The sequence below is a fragment of the Myxocyprinus asiaticus genome, chromosome 2 (assembly GCF_019703515.2).
Source record: "Myxocyprinus asiaticus isolate MX2 ecotype Aquarium Trade chromosome 2, UBuf_Myxa_2, whole genome shotgun sequence".
Classification (NCBI taxonomy): Eukaryota; Metazoa; Chordata; class Actinopteri; order Cypriniformes; family Catostomidae; genus Myxocyprinus; species Myxocyprinus asiaticus.
Genome location: NC_059345.1, coordinates 14,626,782 through 14,653,399, shown reverse-complemented (window position 1 = coordinate 14,653,399; position 26,618 = coordinate 14,626,782). Strand labels below are relative to the sequence as shown.

Sequence of the window (26,618 nt, the reverse complement as noted above, 5' to 3'; positions counted from 1 at the left end):
TGTCAATTAATGATTTTGACAGAATTTTTGATCAATTTAATGCATCCTTGGTGAAAGGAAGCATAAGTTTCTTTCAAGAACAAAAATGTCTTTGTGTTCTAAAAATGGAAGCCTATATACTATATATTTATATATAATATAATTTTCATAAAGTATCTTGTAACGTAATTACTTGAGTTGTTTTTCAGCAAACTACTTATTTACTCTTACTTAATATTTCTCAGTACTTCTACTTGTACTCAAGTGAATTATTTCTTCAGTAGCAGTACTTTTACTTAAGAATCCAAAGGATTAGCAAAGATATCAAAATGACTGTTTATTTACAGATTATGCATGCCGAGGCATAAAGTACTAAACTATTGGGTAAAATAATCCATTTTTAATTAGATTTAACTGCTTTCTATCTAAACTTTTCAGTCTTGAATGAACTTTAACTATATTTACTACATTATTAAATAATGGTAATATCTCTAATTTTGACCTCCATTTTAAGATTTATTTTTTCACTGAGCATGTCAATTTTGATCTCTTTTAAATGTAAAATGTATTTATTTATTATGTATGCTGAGGAAAGCCATACTTGTAACATCACACCTTTGCACAGCTAGAAAATGAATGTGCCTACAAAACACAGTCAATTTCAATAATTCTTGTTTTTGAAATTAGAAGCATGTTTAGATGTTTTAACCTTGTCAGCCTCCAAACATTATCACATTACAACATATTTTACATTGTTACTATATAGCTAGGGTTGCATGTACTAGATGGTTTGTTTACATTAGTGCTGCCAGTCACTTACAATTTTTAATCATGATTAATCGCATAATTTTTTGTAGTTAACCCACGATTAATGGCATATTTAAAAGTGCTGAGATTTGACACTTTATATACTTCTTTTCTTGTCAAAACTCATTTATTTTCATTTTAGGAAAGAAAACAAAACAATATGTAACAATATAATGCTTTATTAATATTTTCCAAACAAAGCCTTCCACAATATAAAGACAGAAATGCACTAATATAGCAACAAATCAAGTAATATTAAATGTTTCCCAAAGTCTAAGTGGGAGTTTGACTAATTGAAAGAACTAGTTCCCACATAGGTTGAGTATTCATTGCAATGGGCATTAAATCCCTTAAACTCTCATTCTCCACAATATTAATCTGCTGGTAAACTGTGGCTTTCAGCTTTTCTACAGCAATCGTGAAGCTGCATTCATGATTCGTGTCAGGGCGGCATTGTCAGCATCAAACGCCGCTTTGATCTCACCATGAAAAGCTCTTGCAAACAAACACACTTACCAAGGCTGAAAAAGACTTGATTTCTATCACAAGTCCCATCTGGGCTTGTTTTGTACATCAAATAGCAAGAAGAGCTCCCTTTTCCATCATTGTATCACTGACAGGGAAGCGCTGTCAGAGATTCTTTTATTTATCGAGATAATAACCTCTGCGGCTCTATCATAGGAGAGAGCATTACAGTCAACTAGTATATTACGACAGCACCGCCCATAGAATGTCTATGGGACCGCCTCATTATGCTATTTTATGCTTAGTTTGTAGGCTGTCCCTGGTAGAAAGGCTCTGGTGCTATAGTGTGTACATCAGTGTAATGACTCCGGGAGGACACATAACAAAGGCTCTGCCCTATGGAAGCCCAGGAGTGCCATTTAAAAAAGAATGAAGGTATAAATTATCAATCTAATAATATGAAAATAAAAATGTGAAGAAATTTTTTTTTTATAAATGGACAAATTAATGGGTACATTTAAATGTGTTTATTTAATTCATGTTTGAAAATGTACTGATATTTAGCAATAAAACAGCACATTAATAAGTATTTTTAAATGGACCTTTTAAATTGCGTTTTAAAAAGCATTTGGCAATTGCTTTTCTTCATCCATTTGCCAGTTGCTTTTCTTTATTGTTTGACTTTTCCTTTTCTTTTTCCATTTGTCAATCCATACTTGCTAAAGCCCAGGAGTGCCAGTTATAAAAGAATGAAGGATTATATTATCAATCTATTAATTTGAATATAAAAACTTGAATAAATAAGTACATTTATAAATGGACAACTAAAAAGACACATTTAAATGTGTTTAATTAATTAATGTTTAAAAATGTAATTATATTTAACAATAAAGTTGTGCATTAATGAATCATATTTATTTCATGTTTAAAATGTCATTAAATGTAGCAATAAAACCTTTTAAATTGCATTTTAAAAAGGTATTTGGCAATTGCTTTTCTTTTTCCTTTTCCTTTTCTTTCTCCAACTGAGAATCGAGTAAAAAAATTCCATTGGACTGTTGACTCGTGGGAGCAACCAATGAACTTTTGACTCAGTTATAAGACACACCCTCTCTCCCATGCACCATTCGAAGAGGATGTAAAACGGCCTGTCATTGGACGACGATACGAGCAGTTTACGCGATATTATTGGATCTGCGAATCCCATGCATAAGAAACAGATGCAAAGCATATCAGAAGTTAATGGTGGCTTGTTCACTGTTGCTGTGAAATGCTGAACACAGCCCTACCTGAGCATGCACAGTGATACGTGTCCAGGATTGGAGCTAGTAATCGTGATGCTGTCAACACAACCAGCCTCCAGACCCACGCCCCGAACTGAAACACACACAGCAGCTGCCATTTGCCTCACCCTACTTCATCGCTTGAGATACCGAGCCGATGAAGAATACTGCCAGATCCTGTCCTAAAGCAATTGTTTCTCTGCACTGCCTGACCTTACAGATATTCACCTGTTTCATTACTATGTGACTGCTCTCTCTGCCATATTTGTGAACAAAGCCCATATACTGTACCTTCTGTGCACTGCACTGTGAGATCATCGACCATAAGCACAGGGCACGATGAAACTTTGCTAAACTGTTTCTGTTTATAAAGCTTAATAAAGAGTTACCTTTCATTTACACAACCAGAAGGTATTTTTGTTCTTCCAGTAAAAGTTATGTTAAGTGACATAGTTTCATTTCACACAATTCTAGCAGTGAAGGGGTAAAATGTTGGTTATTGCTTTTTTTTTATCTTGGAAAATGTCTGGCCTAAATCTTGGACATTTTACCTCAAACATCTTTGACATGTTAATTGCCATTATCTGTGTCAATTAAATTTTTCCTATAACATAATTAAAATATAAATTCATTCAAAATTCAAAATGTTAAATCCATAAAACCCAGACTACAATTGTAAAAGAGGAATGTGATAAAAGAATGTGTACATTGTTTATTTACTGTGTATATAGCAGTCAATAAACATCTTTATGAAGATGACCACAACAACAGATTAAGCACAAACTTTATTTGCGACATTATAAACAGATATACACAGCAGGTTGGTGTGGAAAATATATATATATACACTATATTGCCAAAAGTATTTGCTCATCTGCATTTAGACGCATATGAACTTAAGTGACATCCCGTTCTTAATCCATAGGGTTTAATATGACGTCGGCCCACCCTTTGCAGCTATAACAGCTTCAACTCTTCTGGGAAGGCTTTCCACAAGGTTTAGGAGTGTGTTTATGGGAATTTTTGACCATTCTTCCAGAAGCGCATTTGTGAGGTCAGACACTGATGTTGGATGAGAAGGCCTGGCTCACAGTCTTCGCTCTAATTCATCCCAAAGGTGCTCTATCGGGTTGAGGTCAGGACTCTGTGCAGGCCAGTCAAGTTCTTCCACACCAAACTCGCTCATCCATGTCTTTATGGACCTTGCTTTGTGCACTGGTGCGCAGTCATGTTGGAACAGGAAGGGGCCATCCCCAAACTGTTCCCACAAAGTTGGGAGCATGGAATTGTCCAAAATCTCTTGGTATGCTGAAGCATTCAGAGTTCCTTTCACTGGAACTAAGGGGCCAAGCCCAACTCCTGAAAAACAACCCCACACCATAATCCCCCCTCCACCAAACTTCACAGTTGGCACAATGCAGTCAGACAAGTACCGTTCTCCTGGCAACCGCCAAACCCAGACTCGTCCATCAGATTGCCAGATGGAGACGCATGATTCGTCACTCCAGAGAAGGCGTCTCCACTGCTCTAGAGTCCAGTGGCGGCGTGCTTTACACCACTGCATCCGACGCTTTGCATTGCACTTGGTGATGTATGGCTTGGATGCAGCTGCTCGGCCATGGAAACCCATTCCATGAAGCTCTCTACGCACTGTTCTTGAGCTAATCTGAAGGCCACATGAACTTTGGAGGTCTGTAGCAATTGACTCTGCAGAAAGTTGGCGACCTCTGCGCACTATGCGCCTCAGCATCCGCTGACCCCACGCTGTCATTTTACATGGCCCACCACTTCGTGGCTGAGTTGCTGTCATTCCCAATCGCTTCCACTTTGTTATAATACCACTGACAGCTGATTGTGGAATATTTAGTAGCGAGGAAATTTCACGACTGGACTTGTTGCACAGGTGGCAACCTATCACAGTACCACGCTGGAATTCACTGAGCTCCTGAGAGCGGCCCATTCTTTCACAAATGTTTGTAGAAGCAGTCTGCATGCCTAGGTGCTTCATTTTATACACCTGTGGCCATGGAAGTGATTGGAACACCTGAATTCAATTATTTGGATGGGTGAGCGAATACTTTTGGCAATATAGTGTATATTTTAATTTTCATTTGAAAGAGACACTTTCATAATACACATACACTACCAGTCAAAAGTTTTGAAACACTTGACTGAAATGTTTCTCATGATCTTAAAAATCTTTTGATCTGAAGGTGTATGCTTAAATGTTTGAAATTAGTTTTGTAGACAAAAAATATAATTGTGCCACCATATTAATTTATTTCATTATAAAATTAAAATGTAATTAAAAAAAGATTTATTTTTTTTGAAATTGATGACTTGGACCAAATAATAAAAAAAAGCAACCAATAAGTGCCAAACATAGTTGGGAACTCCTTCAATATTGTTTAAAAAGCATCCCAGGGTGATACCTCAAGAAGTTGGTTGAGAAAATGTCAAGAGTACATGTCTGCAAATTCTAGGCAAAGGGTGACTACTTTGAAGATGCTAAAATATAACACAGTTTTGATTTATTTTGGATTTTGTTTAGTCACAACATAATTCCCATAGTTCCATTTATGTTATTCCATAGTTTTGATGACTTTACTATTATTCTAAAATGTGAAAAAAAATTATAATAAAGAATGAGTAAGTGTTTCAAAACTTTTGACCGGTAGTGTATGTAATATGCAACATTAGTTTAAACACTACCATTTGTTCCACAAAAGTGTGCTCGCTTATATCTTCAGCTGATCGTCATTCCGAGAGTCCACCTATTCTCGATCATACACAGGCAATTATTTTAATACAAATAAAATAATTAAAGATTATCATACAGTGTTTTTATCATACAGTATAAGTTCTGGAAAGTCCATCAGCTTTCTCCAGCGACTCGAGCCGTTGCCCTTGCTCACCTGCGTCACATGCTTTCAGTTCGGGGCATGGGTCGGGAGACTGATTCTGTTGACAGCATCACAATTACCAGCTCCCATCCTGTGCACACTCAGGTAGGGCCGCGCTCAGCATTTCACAGCAACAGTGAATGAGCCATCATTAACTTCTTATATACTTCACATCCGTTTCTTATTCGCAGGATTTACAGATCCAATAATGTCACGTAAATTGCTCATACAGTCGTCCAATGACAGGCCATCTTACATCCTCTTGGAGTGTCACGTGGGAGAGAGGGTGTGTCTGAGTCAAAAGCTCATTGGTTGCTTCCACGAGTCAACAGTCCAATGGCATTTTTTTATCTCGATTCTCAATAAGAGAAAGAAAAGTAAAAGAAAAAGGAAAAAGAAAAAGAAAATGAAAAGCAAAACAAAAAAGAAAAGAAAAGAAAAGAAAAGAAAAGAAAAGAAAAGCCATTGGCAAATGAATTAAGAAAAGCAATTGCCAAATACATTTTTAAAATGCAGTTTAAAAGGTGCTTTTAAAGAAGTGCATTAAAAAGTGTATTTAAAAGACTTAATGTACTCCTTTATTGCTACATTTAATGACATTTTAAACGTTAAATAAATATGACTTATTAATGCACAACTTTATTGTTAAATATAATGACATTTTTAAACATATATTAAATAAATATATTTGAATGTGTATTTTTATTTATCCATTTATAAATTGACATATTTATTCAAGTTTTTATTTTCAAATAAATAGACTGATAATTTATTCCTTCATTCTTTTTTAATTGGCACTCCTGGTCTTCAGCTGGTATGGATTGACAAATGAAAAAAAAAAAAAAGAAAAAGTCAAACAATGAAGAAAAGCAACTGGCAAATGAATGAAGAAAAGCAATTGCCAAATGCTTTTTAAAACACAATTTAAAAGGTCCATATAAAAATGAATTATTAATATGCTGTTTTATTGCTAAATATAAGTACATTTTAAAAATGAATTAAATGCATTTAAATGTGTCTATTTATTTGTCCATTTATACATTTATTTTAAGTTTATTTATTTACATTTTTATTTTCTAAATAATAGATTGATAATTTATTCCTTCATTCTTTTTTTTAAATGGCACTCCTGGGCTTCCATACTGCCCTTCACACCAGTGTTTATGCTGTATTAATGTTCAATGCATTAATTGCGATTAAGAAAAATTAACGTGTTAAACTTTTTTAATTAATCACATGCGTTAACACGTTAATTCTGACAGCTCTAATTTACCTGTGTAATTTTGCCATGATATAGGTGGGAGCAGAACCCGTGGACATCATGTTCAGTGTCATGCGGAGGAGGTACTCAGGAGAGAAGTGTCGTATGTGTAGAGGAGGACGTCCACAGTCAGAATATGCAGGTGGAGGAATGGAAGTGTACACACTCCCCTCGACCAATCAGCAAACAGAGCTGCAACAAGTTTGAGTGTCCACAGTGGATGGCCATGGAGTGGTCACAGGTGAATGACCTTTCATTGACCTCTTCCTCCATTTCTGTACACCACTGACCATCTTTAGCTCCATTCCAGAATCTAGTGAGCTGTCTCTGTCTAACCCAAATGGAAAAAGTCTTCATAGGCAGCAGCTCTGTTAATGGTCACTCACACTTGCCACACAATGACAATAACATTTCTCACATGTACTACACAGTAGACTTGACACTCACAATTGAATGCAACAGTAGGGTTTTGGAAATAAAATTGGCAGATGCTGTTTGCACCGTGGTGCAAATAAATGTAGATGCTATTTACAACCAATTGCATATAATGGTAAATATTATCTGCACCCCAAACCTGGTACGAATAATGGTAGATGCTGTTTGTACCCTGGTTTTTCTACCTACTGTTTGAAAGAGCCAACATATTTCCTTTTGTTTCTTTTGCCTTTTTTTTTTTTTTTTTTTTTTTTAAGAACGCACCTATAATGCCTTAAAATGCTGATCAGTTCGCTCTTGATTTCACTAGATCTTTCGTGGCTGATTCATTTTGTTTAATCATTTTATTAGTGGTGTGACATAGACATATTAATAATATGGTCACATACTGTATTACCACAGGAATGAAATGGATGTATTTTTATGTGTTCTCTCCAGTGTACAGTTACCTGTGGCCCAGGTTTGCGTTACAGAGTTGTGCTGTGTGTGGATCACAGGGGACAACATACCGGTGGTTGCGACCCTCACCTCAAACCCCATATCAAGGAAGACTGCCTGGTACCCATCGCCTGCCACAAACCACGAGGTAGAAACAACTTTGTGTTGGTACTCTGCCTTGTGAGAGTATTGCAGACAGAGGAGTTAACATGATGTGATAATCTAATATATGTAAAAAACATATGACACACTCAATTATGGGCTAAATAATATTTTTTTAATTGGATTGAACAATTGGTTTTATCAGTACTGACATGGGCTGCACAGCAGACTATTACCTGACAGTCATTGCAGCATTAGATGTGGATTCGGAGGAAGCCCGACCTTCTAAACTTAGGGTGGCATTTGGGGCAGGACCATACTTGCATTTAATTCCATACCAAAGTATCAATCAAAAATAGTTCAATATAATTACATTTAACTGAAATGTTATTGAAATAGTGAATTTTGTTATTTATTGTGGACTTTTTTATTTTTAATATACATTTTTATGCTTATTAGAGACATACTGAGTTGCTTCCTGTGTAGAACTTTCCACATCTGTCACTAATGAGGGACCATTTAATTTAAGGCAGCTTAGAAGGCAGCTTTCTCTGTAGGCAGTAGACAGCAAGGCAGCTCAATAGGTTTTGGAACAGAGCCAGAATGATCTCAGTTAGGTTACAGTCTGTGCCTGCAGCTGTTAGTGAGGGAAGTGGAGTGTGCCCACAGATGCTTTAGCATGTGCTCTGAATATAAAATTCTTCATGAGTGCAGAATGACACCCGAGATCAATGAGAGTCAGTCACTGTGTTTCTTACTCTTGATATTTCTGTTGTTTCTACTAGCCATCAGTGAGATTAAATAGAGAGCAAATGGAGACTAATCTATAGCTAGAAGAGATCTCAACAATGTCTCACACTGTGCTCAGATTTCCCAGATACTAAATCTGAGATACAAAAAGTCAAGAGATTTCAATATAACCTCAAACATTTCTCATCACATTCTCCCAAGACCAAATTATATGAGCTATGCTAAAAGTATATTTTTTTATTTCGAGGAGAAACATCTGAGATAAAGTTGATAATCACTTAAAAGAACTCCATTTGGTGCGGTGCGCGATACAAGCGTGGGGGTTGGCGTGATGCGAGCGCGAAGTGATTGTCTGTGTTCCACGACAGCTTTCGGGTCCTTCAATAACGTATAATGTGCGATGGACTTTCTGGTGCCCCCCTAGGGTAAGATGGTGCCCCCCTGGGGAGTTGGTGCCCTACGCAGAATGCGTAGTATGCGTGTAGGGAGCGGCAGTACTGGGCTGTCGCCTGCAATTTTTCAGACTGAAATTTAAAAGCTCACCATTCACACATACTGTGGACTATTTGCAAAAAAATTGGTCAATTTTTTTAGAAAGACTCCAATTATTTTTTGTCCTAGCTTTGTAAGCATGTAATTCTGGTTCTGTTCACTCTATCTCCCTTCAAAAAGTATTGTATTATTAGATGGCAGCAAGTACTAGGAAAAATATATATCTTTTTTCTCGATCACCTTCCATCACAATATGCAGATCTGAAATGTAGGTGGCGTATTTCAGTCCTCACAGATGTCCTCGTTCATAGACATTCCGTCAGATTTTCAATTAATGCACCATCCCTAATGTTTCAGCGAATTTCTCAGCCTCTGAGTGAACTAGAAGCTCGATCTAGAAAAGTGGAGAATCCCCCTTTGCGATGATATAAAAAATTGTAACACCAATAGTTGATAACATAATTTTTCCTATGATTTGTTTTAGCATGCTTTTCCTGCTGGACTGCATATTTTGTTCTGCACATCTAAGATATAACATTGTATTATTTACCCAAGCAAGCTCCCAGACAAGTAAAAAATGGCTATTTTCATAGAAAACTGCCTAAGGTAAAAGCAGATATAAAGTTTTTGGCTACTTGGGGCTTACAGCTGCATTGATAAGCAAATATTTTGCTATGTGAAAGACTTTCTATATTCATATTCATATTTCTATAGGTGGCGCTTATGTTTGCGACGCGTATGTTTTCAGCCCTTACTTTCTTATTTTATGTAGTATTTTATGGTGTTCTATGAAAAGTTCAGATTCTAAGCTTTCAAATTATACCACAAATGTCTGACTTATGTATCCGGAGACTTTAATGTTTTAAGCGTAAACTTATTTCACAATATAGTGCCCCCTACGCACCCGCTAGTTATTGAAACTAAGCTGCAGAAATGTTTTGTTAATTTCTTTCACGGCTTACTGACATCAGACATACGAATGCTTTAACACATGAAAGTCCACATTTCTACGTCACAGTGAAGCAACAAGAAGGAATTAGGATAGATACTCTTATTCCTTAACACCACAAAAACTAACAATAAAAGTTAAATAAGTCTAAACCTTGTGTTGTTCCTGGCTGTGTAGGGAACGTGCCATTCTGCAAATCATTCTAAATTATGTCAATGTTAGAAATGAGTAGATGAACCCTGCTGTAAAGACCAGCTGAATTTATATGCAGGTCCAGACTGCAAAGCTGGTTTTGCTGCTGATCAACATAGCCATGCTGTTTACCAGCAAAATTAGAAGAAATAAAAAGTCAACATTCATGGTTAATAGTTTATCTAGAAAGTTTTGCTGGTAAAAGCATGGTGGGGAAAACCAACATGCCAGCATCCCATGGAGGGGACCAGCATCCAAACAGTATGTTGGTGATAAGCTATGGTGGTCTTTTCAACAGGGAAGTTTATTTTTAACAAGGTAATTGATCGTTTCATGTCTAATCTTAAGTGTTTGAGTGCATATTTCAGGGCGCATTTTTTTGTTGTAAACCTCTCACAATGTAATTCAAACTTTGCAAAGAGGCTATTATTAAAGGATGGGGCATGTGGTCCTTCAATAACAGCCTCTTTACAAACTATATTGAGCCCCACAGCAAACCCACAGGTTGAAAGTAAAAGTACAGCAACTGTTTCTCCTTTAACATATGAAGATACATTTTACATACTGTAGGAGTCTTCCAGGAATGTTATATTGCAGCAAAAATACAAAATTGACCTCTTATTTATAGATGTCAGAGAGAAGGTGAAAAAAAAAAAACAATTGTGCGGTCATAAAAAATTATGACTATTTTTGACACACAACCACTTTACTCACATTATAAATGGACCTTAGGGGAAAATATATATAATAATTTTTTACATTTTAATTATTTAATACTTGTTATAAATAAAAAATGTGGATTTGACCTCTGTGAGTCTCCTGAGTTATGAACATCAATTCTGTGGTCAGAGGTGGTTTCTTTCAATTAAGGAACATTGTGAAACTGAAACCCTGTTTATCTTTTAAGGACATGGAAGTTGTTATACATGCTTTTATTTCTTCAAGATTAGATTACTGCAATTCATTGCTCTGTGGCATTTCTCATACTTCACTGTCACGTCTGCAGTTAGTCCAGAATGCTGCTGCCAGATTGCTGACTGGGACAAAAAAAAAAAAAAAAAAAAAACACAACAACATATCTCCGGTGTTAGCATCTCTTCATTGGCTTCCAGTCAAATTTAGGATTCAGTTAAAAAAAAAAAAATAAAACTGTACTTTTAAGGGATTCCATGGCATGGCTCCTCCCTATATTACGGATCTCCTTCAGCATCACATAGACTATTAAGGTCTTCGCAGAATTTACGTTTAACGATCCCCAAGTCCCGTCTTAAGTCAAAGGGAGATAGGGCCTTTTCAGTGGCAGCTCCATGGCTTTGGAATAACCTTCCACTACATATCAGGTCCTGTACATCAGTTGATGTTCTTAAATCTTATTTGATGACTCACCTTTTTTCACTTGCTTTTAACTGTGCTTAATGTAGGTTGCTTATTTCATCATGTGTTATTGTATTTTCTACATTCTGTAAGTACAGTATATGATCCGTTTATGCTATAATGTGAAGCACTTTGGTCAACATGTGTTGTTTTTAATTGTGCTATAGAAATAAAATGTATTGATTGATTGATTGATTGATTATGAAAGCGCAACCTGTGAGCAATCAGCCTGATCTCACAGTGAAATCGGAAAGAGTAGACCGACTTTTCTTTCAGCAAAATCGGTATACATTGATCGAAATTTTGAAACACTGCCCCCAATGGCCAAAGCGGTAAGTGTTGAAGGGCACATGGGCACGTGTGAGCTCCATTTATGTCCAGGAGAGGTTGCCAAAAGCTAGTAGTGAAGCAAGATGTTTTCACCTTTACAGGACATTATACAATGAAAAGCATATATTTAAAGATTCTATCCCCCAACCCAAACCCAAATCTTACCTTAACCATTAGTGGAGTAAAAAAGTAACGTTAGAGGGAAAAGTGAAACCTTCGCATCATGCTCGTCATTAACTAAGTTTCCATCCAAAAGTTCCGAAAAAAGTTTTAGCGCATCAAAATTAAGCTGATGGAAAAGCAAATTATCGCACAAATTTCACAAGTGTCGACATAATATTTTTCCATTTGACTCTAGCACATAAACTCTATGTCGATACATAAAATTTCACGAAAAACTGGTTTGGAAACACTTTTTGTGGAGAAAATTGGCATTAACGCAAAAATGTAGTGTCACATGACAGAATTTACCCCAATGGTTAGCCTGTGTTAATCATGACAACAAGGTATAGGATCCTTGAAAGCCAATTTATTGTACGTGATTATGGATTTATCTGAACGGCATAAAGATCCGATCACTGCAAACATGACACTTCCAGGAGTACCAACACAAATATCTTGTATCATGCACATCGACAAGTGCACAGAGAACAAATTAATGGCCACTGTTTGTGATTAATTTAATCGCGGTAGACATCCGTTTATTTATTAAAGTTGCTTTTTCACACCATTCAAAATAATAGACAGCAGTCTTGGAATTAGCCCACAATACAAAAAATAATAATAAAAAAAAAATAAAAAAACAAAAAAACAAACATATAATTTCTGTGCACAAAGATGTTTTAAATTATAAATAAATACACAATACTAGGAGAAAAGCTTCAGTGTGCTTTTTTGGAACACAAACATATAGCACAATTCTATAAAATTATTGTTTAGCTTTTGAAAAAATGCTGGCAAAATTCCCTATATTAAATTAAATATATTACCAAATGAAAAATGCATGAAATAAAAAAATAAAAAAATTACCAAACAAAAAAAAAAATTATATATATATATTTTTAGACCTATATATGCCTTTTCCTTACACAAACTTAAATTAGCCGCACCCTGTTCTGTAGACGAATAAAGCCGGCTGAATGACATTTTCTACACTTCAAAACTATAAACTATCAGAACTATTTGTCCAATGCTGAGTTTACTTTCAGAAAACGAACTTTTGAACATTTTAAAACTTTTAAATTGTTTTAATCTAACCCTCTTTACCTCGGATCACATTTGCTGAGCTTCTTCAGAAAATGTTAATTGTATTATGATGCTAAAATTAATTTTAGATGATAAACAAGTTCAGTTAGTCTTTAAAAGTTGCTGGACAAATATGCGGGACATAATGCAGTTGTGATGGCGATGCTTTAGATTAGACGATTGTTCAAAATAGCCTGAATATCAGGAATGTATCATATGTAAATCCTGAAATTACACAGCATCAGTTTTTCTTTAATAGCTGTGCACACAGCATATACACATCGATGGATGGTCCTTATACTAAGACCAAGAGTTTCCCCCACTACTTGGTGCAGGTTGCCAGTTTGAACAGGGCCGTGACGATTCGTTTTCGGGTCAGAACCGATGGCAACTTGCAATAGGTGCAACATCAGGACCAATATTACAGTCCTATCAGAAGGGCAACTGCTCCCTTTTGATTGCAGTTCCTCATCTTCTGATTGCATTTATTTGTGAATTAAAATGACAGTACTCTGGTTAATTTCAATGAATTGTCTCAATACTCTCCCCATTTTACCAAAACTTCGGAGGAAAAAGATTAGGGACATCTGGGAGGTGAATTAGTGATAAACACACATTTCTGAATGGAAACGGCTTCAAGGAAGATTTATTTTGCGCTAAACCAAACCTTATGCAACATAGTGTTTTTTTAGGCATGACGTCATCACGCACACCATTTTTATCGATAAAAGGCCATTTGAATGGAAACAGGCAGAAGACAGCAAATTTTGCACATTTTTTTTTACGCATTTTGACTTTGTCGATAACAAAATAGCGTGAGAAGTGGATGGAAACTAAGCTATTGATAATTTAAATGTTGTTACTGCCTGACTTTGAACCCTAGTCTCCCACGCAGTTGATGCAACGCGCTACCAATCGCGCCAGGTGGAAAGGTAAAAACATTGAAACCACTGCTAACATGTCTGATAAAAATTCTGCATGTCAGCGCATCGGCATACAGTTGCCGATCCTAGGGTACCAAAACTATTGGAAACATCATGCCGACTTCACGTGTGATCATGTTGGAGCAATAACATTTTCATCTTGTTTCACTCCATGTGATTGCCATTTTATTTTCTTACTCAAATAAGTCAAATATTTTTAGCAAGACATACTTGTCATGAAGAATTTAATTAATTAAAATTTTTTGACCTGAGTAAATTGAATTAGTTTTCCATGCCAAGTCATGCCAAACTAGTCCTGTATTCTGGTGAGTTAAACTTCTTTTTTCAAGAGACAGAAAATTACAGAGTTCAGTCACTATTTTCCCATATAAGAGAAGGTGTTTTTCATCTCGTATCCTGACACTTTTGTATGAAAACAAAATCATCCTCACACTTGTTTTACATTTCTTTGTGTTTAGCTTTGCTTAAATCCTCAGAATTGTCATCCAATAATCCTCTGAATAGTTTCAAGCTCCAAAATGGACCAAAAAACACCTTAAAATAGTCCATACAACTCATATGCTGAGTCTTCTGAAGCCTTACTATAACTATGTGACAGGAACAGACTAAAATGTTGGTTGTTATCCATGGAAAATCTTTCCCTCTGCCGCAGCTCTCAAATTTCATTTAGAAATGTCTATTCCTCACAAGAAGCCTTCAGATGTTTTTTTAATTGTAGAAAGAAAGTCATATGGGTATTGAATGACATGAGGATGAGTAAATAGACAGAATTTTCATTTTTGGATGAACTATTCCTTTAAGTACAATATCTAATATGGCTCCAAAATTCAAGAAACTTTAATCACAAACATCTGTAAGCTTTTTGTCTTCACCAGTCATACTCCTCAAATCAATCAATTCCACACTTAACCTAAGCCTGACATGCTTGTAAAAACTCAGTGGGTTGAAATGACAGAGCCTCCCTCACATGCTATTTCATCTAGACCTTCCTGCATGCCAAATGTGGAAGTGCCTGCCATCAGAGAAACACAGAAACCCCAGAAACCCTGACTGAGGAGCCAAACCCCAAGTCCTCGGCATGTTCTGCTGCAAGTCATGTCAGACAGGCAGACTTTACTGCTATACCACAGTCAGCTGTGATAATCTCATTCTCGATCAATAAATGGTTGCTTGCATAAATATTTGGTTGTCACATGGAGATTTATGTTGAGCTTTATTAGCTGTGTTTAGATTGGGGGCGGGAGGGAGCAGCCAGGCTTGAAATGGCTCTCTAATCTTCAGTAAGATGTATGACCTGATGGTACTATGGATGTTTGTAGCAGGAAGAGTTTCTGGTGAAATTTAAGTGTCCCTCAGTGACAGTTTTATCCGAAGCATTTGACAGTACACTTATTACAAGGACAATCCACATTGGAGTAATCTGAGGAATAATGTCTTGCACAAGAGTACAAACATTACAGTTCGCAGATAGCCACTTACAGGGATTTTTATCTTAAATAAAATCCAGTACAAAACTTTATGTTACATTTTTAACTTTTACAATTTTAGTAAGTCCAGACTTGGCAAACTATTATCTGTGTGGGCCAACAGAGAGGAAAATGTAAAAGTGTAGTTAAAGGGATAGTTCACCCAAATAATATGCTAGTTAGTAACAGATTACATGTAATCTGGATTACATTATCAAATTAGAAAAACTGACTGCTTGTAATTCGATTACATTACATTTTAAATGCATTACATTGCATTTTATGTGCATAATCAGATTACAAATGCATTTATGGATTACATGATTACATTCTTGATCATATTATCAGTCAGCTAGAGGTAATAACTAGTGCCTGATTTATTAATTAATTTTTTAATTTTAAAAGAATGGTCTCAGCAAGACAGTAATGTTTCAAGTGTTTCATTCAAGCCCTTTGCTAGCTATCCATAATTCTAAACACTCATTTGTAAAAACACATGTTGCAAACAAACATTTCAGAGAGTTGCAGGATTCCAGGTCATGTGCAACTTTGTGCTTTTGCACCATGCAAATGCACTTTAGCTCATGCTTCAGGATGGCAGATAAAGCATCTGTCATAGGCCACACCTTCTCATGAATAATTATAAGGACCTAGATAGGATCTAATTTCCTAAATAACAACAATTCTCTTAAAATTGAAAAAAGAAGCATGTTCTCATTGTCTTCTATCTTGGATAACATAGTGTTAGTTTTATATGACCCTTTAAGCACATTTGTTTTCTCAGCAAATAGCAAGTTTTTGTTTGATTTTATGTTTATTATTGTATAATTAAAATAGTAAAATGTTACTTTATAAATGTAAAATTAATTATTAGATTTTCAACAAAATATAATATGAGTAAATCAAAAGTAATCAGATTATATTACCTAAAAAATGTAATCTAAAAGATTACGTTACTGTAACAGGGTTAAAATGGGAAAGGAGGAGGTGGGAACCAGTGTCTTTTTATTTAAATAAAAAGACACACAAACACATACAGGGCAGCTGCCCATAATTCTCTCTCTCTCGAGCTGCCGTCTTTGGTTGCCTTTATCCCTCGCTCACCTCATCAGGCTGATTGGGGTCCGGGTGTCCGTCATTCCACCCGGCCCCGCCCTCCTCCGCGCTACACCTACGAAGCATCAAAGTAATATTTTTAATGAAAACTTAAACAAAAAGACACAAATGCACACGTGGCAGCTGCATGTGGCCCACTCTCCTGAACTGCTGGCTCGGCCTTATTCCTCTCCTTGGCTGATTTGCCCGATTGGCCCCGCCCTCCTCTTCATCACACTCCACTCTCCTTTGCCTCAGGCCAGGGAACCCCCGGCATGACGTACACCCCCCCCCCGTTGCCTTTCCAACCTCGCCTGCCAGCAGGCTTTCCCTGCCTTTCGAGGCCTGGGAGGGAGACAAGGAGAGGGAAAAGAGGAGAGGGAAAGAGCAAGGTGGAGCGACAGCGAGAGAAAGAGAGAAGAGAGAGAGAAAAAAAATTGCTTGCCGGTTCCCAGACATGCCGTCGCTTGGTCCTCGACCACTCCTCCACCCACTGGCGGACGACAGCCGCTCCTTCCCGGGCGGAACGGTGCAAGTCCTCCAACCCCTGGTGGATGGAATGCCCATCTGCGTTCTGGCGGCCGGTAGCGAGCCCCTCCGCCCCTGGCAGCGGCTCCACCACTCCAGGCGGCCGGCAGCAAGCCCCTCCTCCCCTTGCGGACGGTGGACGCTCCTCCGCTCCTTTGGGCGGTCAGCAGTAGCGAGGACTCCACGACAGTGCATCCCTCCTCCTTCCTGGGCTTCGGCACCAATGTAACATGGTTCAAATGGGCAAGGAGGAGGCAGGAACCGGACGAAGCATCAAAGTAATATTTTTTATGAAAACTTAAACAAAAAGATACAAAACACAAACGCAGACACGGCAGCTGCGTGTGGCTCTCTCTCTCTCCCGAACTGCCGCATCCGGCTCAGTCTTATCCCTCTCCTCGGCTGATTAGCCCGATTGAGGGCCTGCCGTGCAGACTCACAGCCCCGCCCTCCTCCTCATCACATTTACTGATTATATTTTTTGCCACGTAATTTGTAATCAGTACCGAAATTACATTTCAGAGGTAATCTACCAAGCACTGCCCAAAAATGAAAATGTTGTCATTATTTACTCACTCTCAAATTGTTCTAAACCCAAATGACTTTCTTTCTCAGTCACATTCACTTTCATTTCATGGAGAAAAAAAGAAAAAAAGAAGATGCAACAAATGAATGGTGACTGAGCCTAACACATCATTATGTTCCACGGAAGAAACAGTCTCATACGGGTTTGGAACAATATGAGGGTGAGTAAATGATCACCATGAATAATGTTGATGCAAAAAACTGGCTGATAAATTGGGCCACAAGTTATTGCCTAAAAAGACACAATAACCAAACACAAAATTAAATATTATGCCCATTTTGGTAAGTTTGATCATTGCTGTTCTTGTGCCCATTCCTTATGCCTACTAGTTCATTTAACATATCTACATGGTTAATATTTGTTAATATTGTATGTTTTTGTTTGTTGCTTTCTCAGAGAAACAACCTGTCGAAGCCAAACTGCCTTGGTTGAAACAGGCTCAAGAGTTGGAAGAAACCAAAGTGGCCTTGGAAGACCCAACGTGAGACATTTTAAAAATTATTTTCACACTATACAGCCACACTACAGCTCTATTACTGCCTTTCACTCACTTCTAATTATTATTAGAAAGTCATATGAATCAGTGAGTTCACCAAACCCATCTAAAACCTTTGTGTGAGTTTATCCAACAAAGAATGATTCCCAGAATACTGTATAGGCTTCACCATCCGTGTTCAGTTAGCAATAAGTGACTGAATAAACATATAAAACAATCGTTTTCCTTTTATACCTAATAATTCACTGAATCATGAATACCAGGTATCTTAACCTCCTGAGACCCAAGCGTGACTGCTGTGTGAATTTTCCATTTCCCTTTTTGATTTGTAACTAGTAGCACCTAATAAACAAGCAAAGAAAAAAATCTAGAGCAAAAGGTTTCCTAAAAATGTATGTCCACATATGTGGACAGCGGGATTAGATTGTGAAAAAAAAAAAAAAAAAAAACAAGCTATAGAAAATCCGAATTTTTTCATCAAATTGTTTATTTTGTTTCCAGGAATGTTGGTTATTCATGTTTTTGAGACATTACAGACATTACATCAGAAATTAGCATAATTAATTCTGATTCAAATTAATGGCTAGCATCATCCATTCACTGCCAACCATGTTAAAATAAAATTATACATTATGAATTCTGAATCTATGTACTGATTAACATTGTCCCTTGTCTGCCAAATATGTTGAGTGGTCCAAACATCATCTGCCTGATCTTTTGGTCGGATTTTAGGCGTGAATGTTCTTGTTCAAGGGAGCAGCTATAGGATGCTCCCTTGCTCCCTCCCTATTTAGTGAATGACTTAACCTCCAGTGTGCTGTCTGTCTGCATTGGTCTCAGAACAGTTCAAAATGTACCTTATTTTCATAATAAGGTATTATTATAAGGTACTCCATATAAAGCCTCGGAATTTTTTTTTTTTTTTTTTTAGCTTTTGGTTCATCCCCATTGATTATCAATGTGAAAATGCACAGTGAATATAGGAATGGATTTACTAATGTCAGTGAATAGAACCATATTGTACAGTGGTAGCAAAATAAAATATAAAATAAATAATTTTAAAATGAAGTGAAATGACCCACAGATGTCTTGATGTTGAAAGTTATTCAAAATAAAGATTTTTTTATTTTTTAGGGAATAATGTCCCAAAATCCACATATGTGGACATCATGTTTAGCAGCGCGCTGATGCACGAAAAATGAATCAATTTTGTAAAGTGGCACATCAAACGAAATTAGAGACGCTACTCTTTACACCCAAACAGGTCTCAATGAAAAAACTTAGAGGTATCTTACCAGAGGCACTTTTGTTGGCTCTGCCCCATAGAAGCACTTCAAGGAAATCAGTGCCATGCTGTTGTGTCACCTGACTCGGTGCAGCAGAAGCTTAACTCTTAAATGACAGTCTAGAGTCTTGTGAACAGTATTCAGTCAGTTTAAATTAATTACAATTATGTGTTGCATTTAGCGAAGCCAAAATACAAGGTCCACGCATTTGGAAGAGGGATCGCACGATGTTAAGACCGACATGCCACATTCTGTGCATTGCTACTCAATACAGTCATATTTATTTTGTTTCTTACATGTTCTCAACCTGTAGATTAAAATCCTTTCACCTATTCCTGGGGGATTGCAGGGTGACCTCACCCTTGAAGATATGTTTTACGCAACAGCTCTAAAAATATGTTTTACTCGGCTCTATTTAAGCAGAACCTAAGGAGCAGGCTTCATAAGCTGGTTCCTCAACCAAATAAAATGGTCAGAATTGAGCATGCCTGCATTCTGATGTCAATGTGTCTATTTTGTCCGAAAAAAATCTCTGAAATGATACCCCTGTTAATCGCTGGCAACGGAGCTCGATGGACACCTGCCTCCCCCACTGAACACAGCTAACTGCGGCTGTCAGCATCCAGATAGCCGCTAGTCCCTGCGGTCTACCAAAAGCAACCATCACAGAGACTCATAAAAGAGAAGAATGAGGGGAGAAAGTGTTTAAGAGTTAACAGAAGAGCTGTTCAAGAACCACTCTTCATATGTATGTGTTTCAGGAGGGCTAAGATCTACTTTTTGTCTGTGAAAACCCTTCTTGAATTACACATTTGAGCCCTGCTTGATAGTAGCACTTTGTGTTCTGCTCCGTTGCTCAGGTCACTACATTTAGGGTGATCTAAGGTGGCGTGCAACATGGCTAGGTATTAGGCCCTATCACAAAGTGACCCCAGTCCACTTTGCTGTGGAATTCACAGCTGGATGCTTGCCTCTGTGATTTGGGTGGGTGGATTCTGTGGGTTGGATATACTTACCGAATCTCACGCCAGGTCTTATCCCTGCTTTGATAAAAGTTGTGGAGACACAATAAGAAAGTTCCACTCAGACCTGTCTTCTTCCTAAACTCTAATCCTAATATAGAGCATTATTCACCTCTTGCCCTGAGCGCTGTTCACTGATATACACACCCATGTACGCTCAAACATATGTCCATAGGGAAACATACTTAAGGGCTGTTTACATGGGCAGCATTCTTGTGTTCCTTTGCAAATGTTCATGTACATGTGCACCAGACGCATGTCTTAGGCCATTGCACAGTGTCTAATTGTATTTTCAGTATCTTGCGCCATGAGAACTTTCTAGCAAACAAGCCCGATTTCATGTGTCAGAATGCATTTCCAAACGCAACACATGCACTTTTGTTGCACTGTAACTGTTGACACAAGGGGCGCTATAGTATATAATAGTATGTTTTTGGCTTTTTAAGTTTAAAGTTTAAAACACCACCTCAACAAAGAGGTACCAGACATATGCAATGACTAACTATCATCAGCCCTAAAAAAAAGCAAACCTGTTTTCTCAATCACATGAGGTGTTCTGACATCATAATATTCACTGAATGACACCTCTACATTATTCCAAACATGACATGTTTGGGGCTTATGGGGAATTACATATCTCATAAACTTTAATCCCTTAAGCCTGGAAAGTGTTTAGACAGTGGGCGGTGTGAGGTGAGCATTGACACCCTCTCTGGGCCAGCGCAATTCCACAATACTTAAATGCTTTTACAGATTTGTGCTGCAATAGTGTTGCATGCAAGAAGAAGCAAGCAAGTACCGGAAACCACAAATAGGCAAAGTGTTTATTTATCTCCTCTGGTTTTCTGCATTGGTAGTAAAGAGCATGTCACACTTTCAATATCTATAGTTCTTTTTCTCTTCTTCTCTCTGTCTTGTTACTCTAAATCCAATTATGCAGGGATCATGCGAGCTATGAATTTCAACGTTTTCCAAGTAATTTTTCACTCACCCGAAATATGGCAAAATCATTCTGTGGTTCATTAGGAGACCTTGTCACATCTATTTTTATAATCACATTTATTTGAAATGCGGTTAACTCTTAAGTATCAAAGTCTTTTGGCCCATAATAATGCTATATCACTATAACCCAGTATTATTTTAAGATCAATTTAGTTTTTTTTGTTTTCATTTTTGGTTTTATCTAAATAGAAATGATCAGACCCAGTGGTTAAAGTTTAGTTGGCTATATTCTAACTACACAGTATTATGATAAAAATTTGGAAAAATAGTTTAAAGGCCTTTTAATAAATTGTTTTCATTATTTCCTGAATATACGTAATTGCAATGCAACCTTGTTTGAAGTTAAACAAGTAATAAATTATTTGAGTTTTTGCACAGATTTACATATTTGTTCTTGGAAAATTACATGTGAATGCGTTAGGGTTAGTGATGAACCAAAACATTATGACCACTCACAGGTGAAACGAATAACGTTGATCATCTCTGGGTCTGGGTAGATTAGATGATAAGCAAATAATCTGTTCTCGCAATCAACGTGTTGAATGCAGGAGAAATGGGCTGGTGTAAAAACCTGAGCATCTTTGACAAGGGCCAAATTGTTATGGCCAGATGACTGGGTCAGAGCATCTCTGAAACGGCAAGGCTGGTGGGGTGTTCCTGGTCAGCAGTAGTGAGTACCTACCGACAGTGGTCCGAGGAGGGACAAACCACAAACCGGCGACAGGTTGATGGACGTCCAAGGCTCATTGATGCGCTGGGGCAACGAAGGCTATCCCGTCTGGTCTGAACCATCAGAAGGTCTACTGTGGCACAAGTCACAGAAAATTGTTATGATGGTTATGTCACAACACACAGTGCATCGCACTCTGCTGCGTATGGGGCTGCGTAGCCGCAGACCGGTCAGATTGCCCACGATGGCCCATGTCCACCGTCAAAAGCACCTACAATGGGCACGCGAGTGTTGGAACTGGAAGAATGCAGTGGAAGGAGGTCTCCTGGTCCTATGAGTCCTGTTTTCTTTTACATCACGTGGACGAACGTGTACGTGTGCGCCATTTACTTGGGGAAGTAATGGCACCAGGATGCACTGTGGGAAGATGACTAGCCGGTGGAGGGAGTGTGATACTCTGGGCAACGTTCTGCTGGGAAACCCTGGGTCCAGCCACTCATGTGCACGTCAATTTGACACGTGCCACCTACCTAAACATTGTCTGGTGCACCCCTTCATGGCAATGGTATTCCCTGATGGCAGTGGCCTCTTTCAACAGGATAATGTGCCCTGCCACACTGCACACATTGTACGAGAATGGTTTGAGGAACATGATGAAGAGTTCAAGGTGTTGTCCTGGCCTCCAAATTCCCCAGATCCCAATCCAATTGTGCATCTGTGGGATGTGCTGGACCAACAAGTCCGATCCATGGCGGCTCCACCTCGCAACTTACAGGACTTGAAGGATCTGCTGCTAATGTCTTGATGCCATATACAACAGGACACCTTCAGGGGTCTTGTAGAGTCCATGCCTCAGCGGGTCGGCGCTGTTTTGGCGGCACGCAGAGGACCAACAGCATATTAGGCATATGGTCATAATTTTTAGGCTCATCTATGTAATGTCTTTAAACATGCAATATCTTTAGGTCAGTGAGAAATTGCATCCGAAATGCATTTTAATTCCGTAATCTGGCATATTTCCAAATAAAACAGGATATTCAACAAGAAGAAAATGTAGGGTGAGATGAAAATTACGGCATTTACGTATATTATGAAAACAAACTTTTTTTCTTTGGTATAACATTCACAGATGAAACGTTCACAACAATACCAGGAAAATGTATTAAGTAGAGGTTACATTTTTATTTCAAATTCCGTACAGTGATGTGTGTGTGTGTGTGTGTGTGTGTGTGTGTGTGTAGGTTCATTCCAGGTCCGTGGTCGGCCTGCAGTGTATCCTGTGGTCTGGGTATTCAAAGGCGTCAGGTGAAATGTAAAGTGCTGCTATCTTTTACTCAAACTGAAGTCGAACTACCTGATGAAGAATGTGAAGAGGAGAAGCCTCCCTTGCAAAGGGCCTGTGATTTGGGCCCCTGTTCTCCAGACTCACCATGGTGGCCACTGGGGACCCAAGAGATCCCTGAGCAGCACGGCTATGTTTGGGAATTTATGGGCCTCTCTCCTTGCTCTGCATCCTGTGCTATTGGTGAGTCTCCATAAAACCCATTCAAGAAAACAACAACTGTTTTGTTTTTACTGACCGAACAGCTTTTATCCACATAATGATTTCATCAGCTAAAAGCCTTTAGTTTTTACATGTCCAGCTTTTCAGATTAAATGAAATTGCCATGAAATCTTAATTTTCTAAGAGAGCAGATAGTGATCAGGCTGGACTGAAAAAAAAAAAAGTATATTTGAAATACTACTCTGCCAAAACCGTTGCTCCTCACGGTCTCTTTTTCTTTCAGGCAAGCAGATGGCCGTTGTCAGGTGTGTGAGCACTTCGAAAAAGGAAATTGTTGATGACACGCTATGCAATGGCTCCAAAGCATCCCTCTCCTTGCTACGCATCTGTAACCCTCAGCCATGTCCTGCAAGGTAAGGCCCAAATGGCTGTAGATTCTGGAAATACTGGTAAAAAAAAAAAAAAAAAAAAAAAAAAAAACATCTTCTGAAAAATGATCTACATTTGTTTGTTTCTCACAGTAGATTACAAAAATTCTAAGATATTTTTCACCCTCTGTGGTACGTTTACATATCCATATGGCAACGTGCCATTTTCAAACACTTTCTCGCTATTCAGAAAACCACAACTGCATTGTAGAAAACTGCAAATTGTGTTGTTGGAATCAAAAAAGCAGTCTTTAAAGAAGCCAATAATATGCTGTTTTTAAGCCACTTGACATCTGATTTACTCTTCACATTTGTTTTTCCAGGAGTCACCCTTAGAGGGGAGACACATGCTGATTAAACACATTGTGAACACATCTTTTTTGCATCTTTTCTAAGTTAAATCGATTTTGCTGGCAGCAATTTTTTTAAGAAAATTGACAACATTTTAATGATGCCATATGGCAACTCTGTACTGCAATGGAAAAGTAGGTATGTTGCCATATGGCAGTTCTTTACAACAGTGAAATTGTAGTAATGCGTTTCCTCATTGGGAATTTTTATAGATAGTGACATCAATTATATAATTGCAGTTATTTATTTATTTGGAAGTGTTATAAAAATACAATTGTAGCCTGTTTATAGCACAATTATGGTTTATGTTCTGTGTGTTCCAATGAAATGCATACAGCTGTTTTATAGAAAGGGCAAGGTTGCAGTGGCTTAACAGTGAGAAACATTTGGTGCACGAATTGATTGATAGGCACTGACAGTAATATACATACTAGATTTTTTAAATATTCTGAAGATAATGTGAGTGGTGCCTTGCACATGCAAAACTTGCTGCCACGATGCTAGGGTGTTGTGGGTGGTTGCCAGGACATTGCTTTGTGGTTGCTAAGGGGTTATGAATGGTTTTTAGGACGTTGCTATGCAGTTACTATGATGTTCTGGATGATTGCTAGGACAATGGTTATCAAATTATGTTTGCTTTAGCAAACCATCCCAAAAAAGTCTTTCAACACCCAATGTTTGTCAAGGAAAAACGTTGCGTGCAAGAACAAATAATAATAATAATAAAACAAAACCACTGTATTTTTATTCAGTTCCTTAACAAGGAGTTTAAATTGAATTTGCTGGACTAGATTATTTTCAAGAACCTAATTCAGATTAAATCAAAATAACTTGAAAATAAGGACATGCAATGAAAATAATGTGCTTTTCTGTTAACTGACCATTTGCCAGCAAAAGCAGGACAGCTGGCATTATGGAGTAAATAATTTTATTTGAGCTGTTAGCTTTCATGTGTTGGTTTTATGTACAGCGGCTGAGAATATTACAATAGTTCATAAGTTACTGGGAAAATCTTGATTAGTATCTCAGAGTATATGGGTACTATTATTTCAAATTTGAAATGCAGAGCATTTTAACCATATTATCTCCAGTCTTTCTTTCTAATCCACAATTGTCAGGGAATGCCAGGGATCATAAAGTTCAAAAACCACAGGAATTTCACTTCATGATTTGCATTACCGTACAAAATGTGTACCACAAGAATATCCTGCTAAATTATAAACATATTACTTATTGTGCTAAGGCACTTTATGCTTCAACCACATGCTATAATTGATAACATTTCCTAAACACAGTGTTACTCAACACAGAATTTTGGCTTTGTGTATTAAAGTCAACATAAAATCTAAATTGACCCTATTTACTTCCTTTTTAAACACATTCCTGGTCTTATTATGAACAATGTATTGGTGCACATTATTCCAAAGAAAAAAATGTTTGTCATAGCAATCTTTCTTCAAAATATAATTACTTGCTCTGCTATTTGTGCATTGTTTTAGACTACTGGTAATGCAGTAACAGTACACACAGACAACTGCCATTATATCTTATATTACTACATACCAGCTCTCTATGTATGCGAGTATTGAAGGGCACATCAGTTACAGTAGTAGATAAGCAGCTGGATGTAGCATCTGTAGAGCAGTTCAGCTTCACAAAAAACGCCCTGGTGAAAGAGTCTTTTTATAGTTTTGCCTTTTCTATTGATAGTTTTAACTCTTTTACCACCCAATTCTTATGTTTGCATGTGTAGATCCATGTCTGCAGGCCATTATTATGATTATTATAATACATTATGACATAATTATTATTATTAGCCAGAAGTTTCACTAAGACTGTTGTGTTGGTGTGTATCTGGAGTGTTTGACAGTTATAAGAGCTACCTGCTGATGTATGTGTTTTGTTTAGGTGGGAAGTGAGCATGTGGAACCCATGTTCTGTGTCATGCGGTGTGGGAATACAGACTCGCAGTGTTTCCTGTGTGAGGGCTGTCAAAGGAAACCACACTGAACCAGCATCCAGCAAAAACTGTGTGGACACCAAACCTCCAGAATTGCAGGCCTGCAACCAGGTGAAGTGTCCCCCATCCTGGGAGGCTGAGGAATGGCAGCAGGTTAGTGACCCCCTATGAGTTCAGTCAGTGATAACTGTGATAAGATCACATAAGATGTCTATTATTTCTCAATTGTTTCTCCAAGACAGCAACCCATTGTACTTATGTAATTTGAAGTGACA

General features: G+C 37.7%; 1 protein-coding gene across 3 annotated transcripts in view; it reads left to right on the top strand.

Moving 5' to 3' along the window:
• LOC127450729 (ADAMTS-like protein 3) overlaps positions 1 to 26,618 on the top strand; it is a 283,685-nt gene that overhangs the window by 187,414 nt on the left and 69,653 nt on the right. For all 3 annotated transcript variants that reach the window (XR_007899028.1, XR_007899027.1, XM_051715045.1), the window contains exons 13-18: positions 6,735 to 6,939; positions 7,572 to 7,719; positions 18,021 to 18,105; positions 23,342 to 23,625; positions 23,888 to 24,017; positions 26,292 to 26,496. Coding sequence is in view for 1 of the 3 variants with exons in the window: in XM_051715045.1 (XP_051571005.1) it covers positions 6,735 to 6,939; positions 7,572 to 7,719; positions 18,021 to 18,105; positions 23,342 to 23,625; positions 23,888 to 24,017; positions 26,292 to 26,496 (1,057 nt within the window). In the remaining 2 variants the exon portion in view is untranslated. The remainder of the gene's footprint in view (positions 1 to 6,734; positions 6,940 to 7,571; positions 7,720 to 18,020; positions 18,106 to 23,341; positions 23,626 to 23,887; positions 24,018 to 26,291; positions 26,497 to 26,618) is intronic.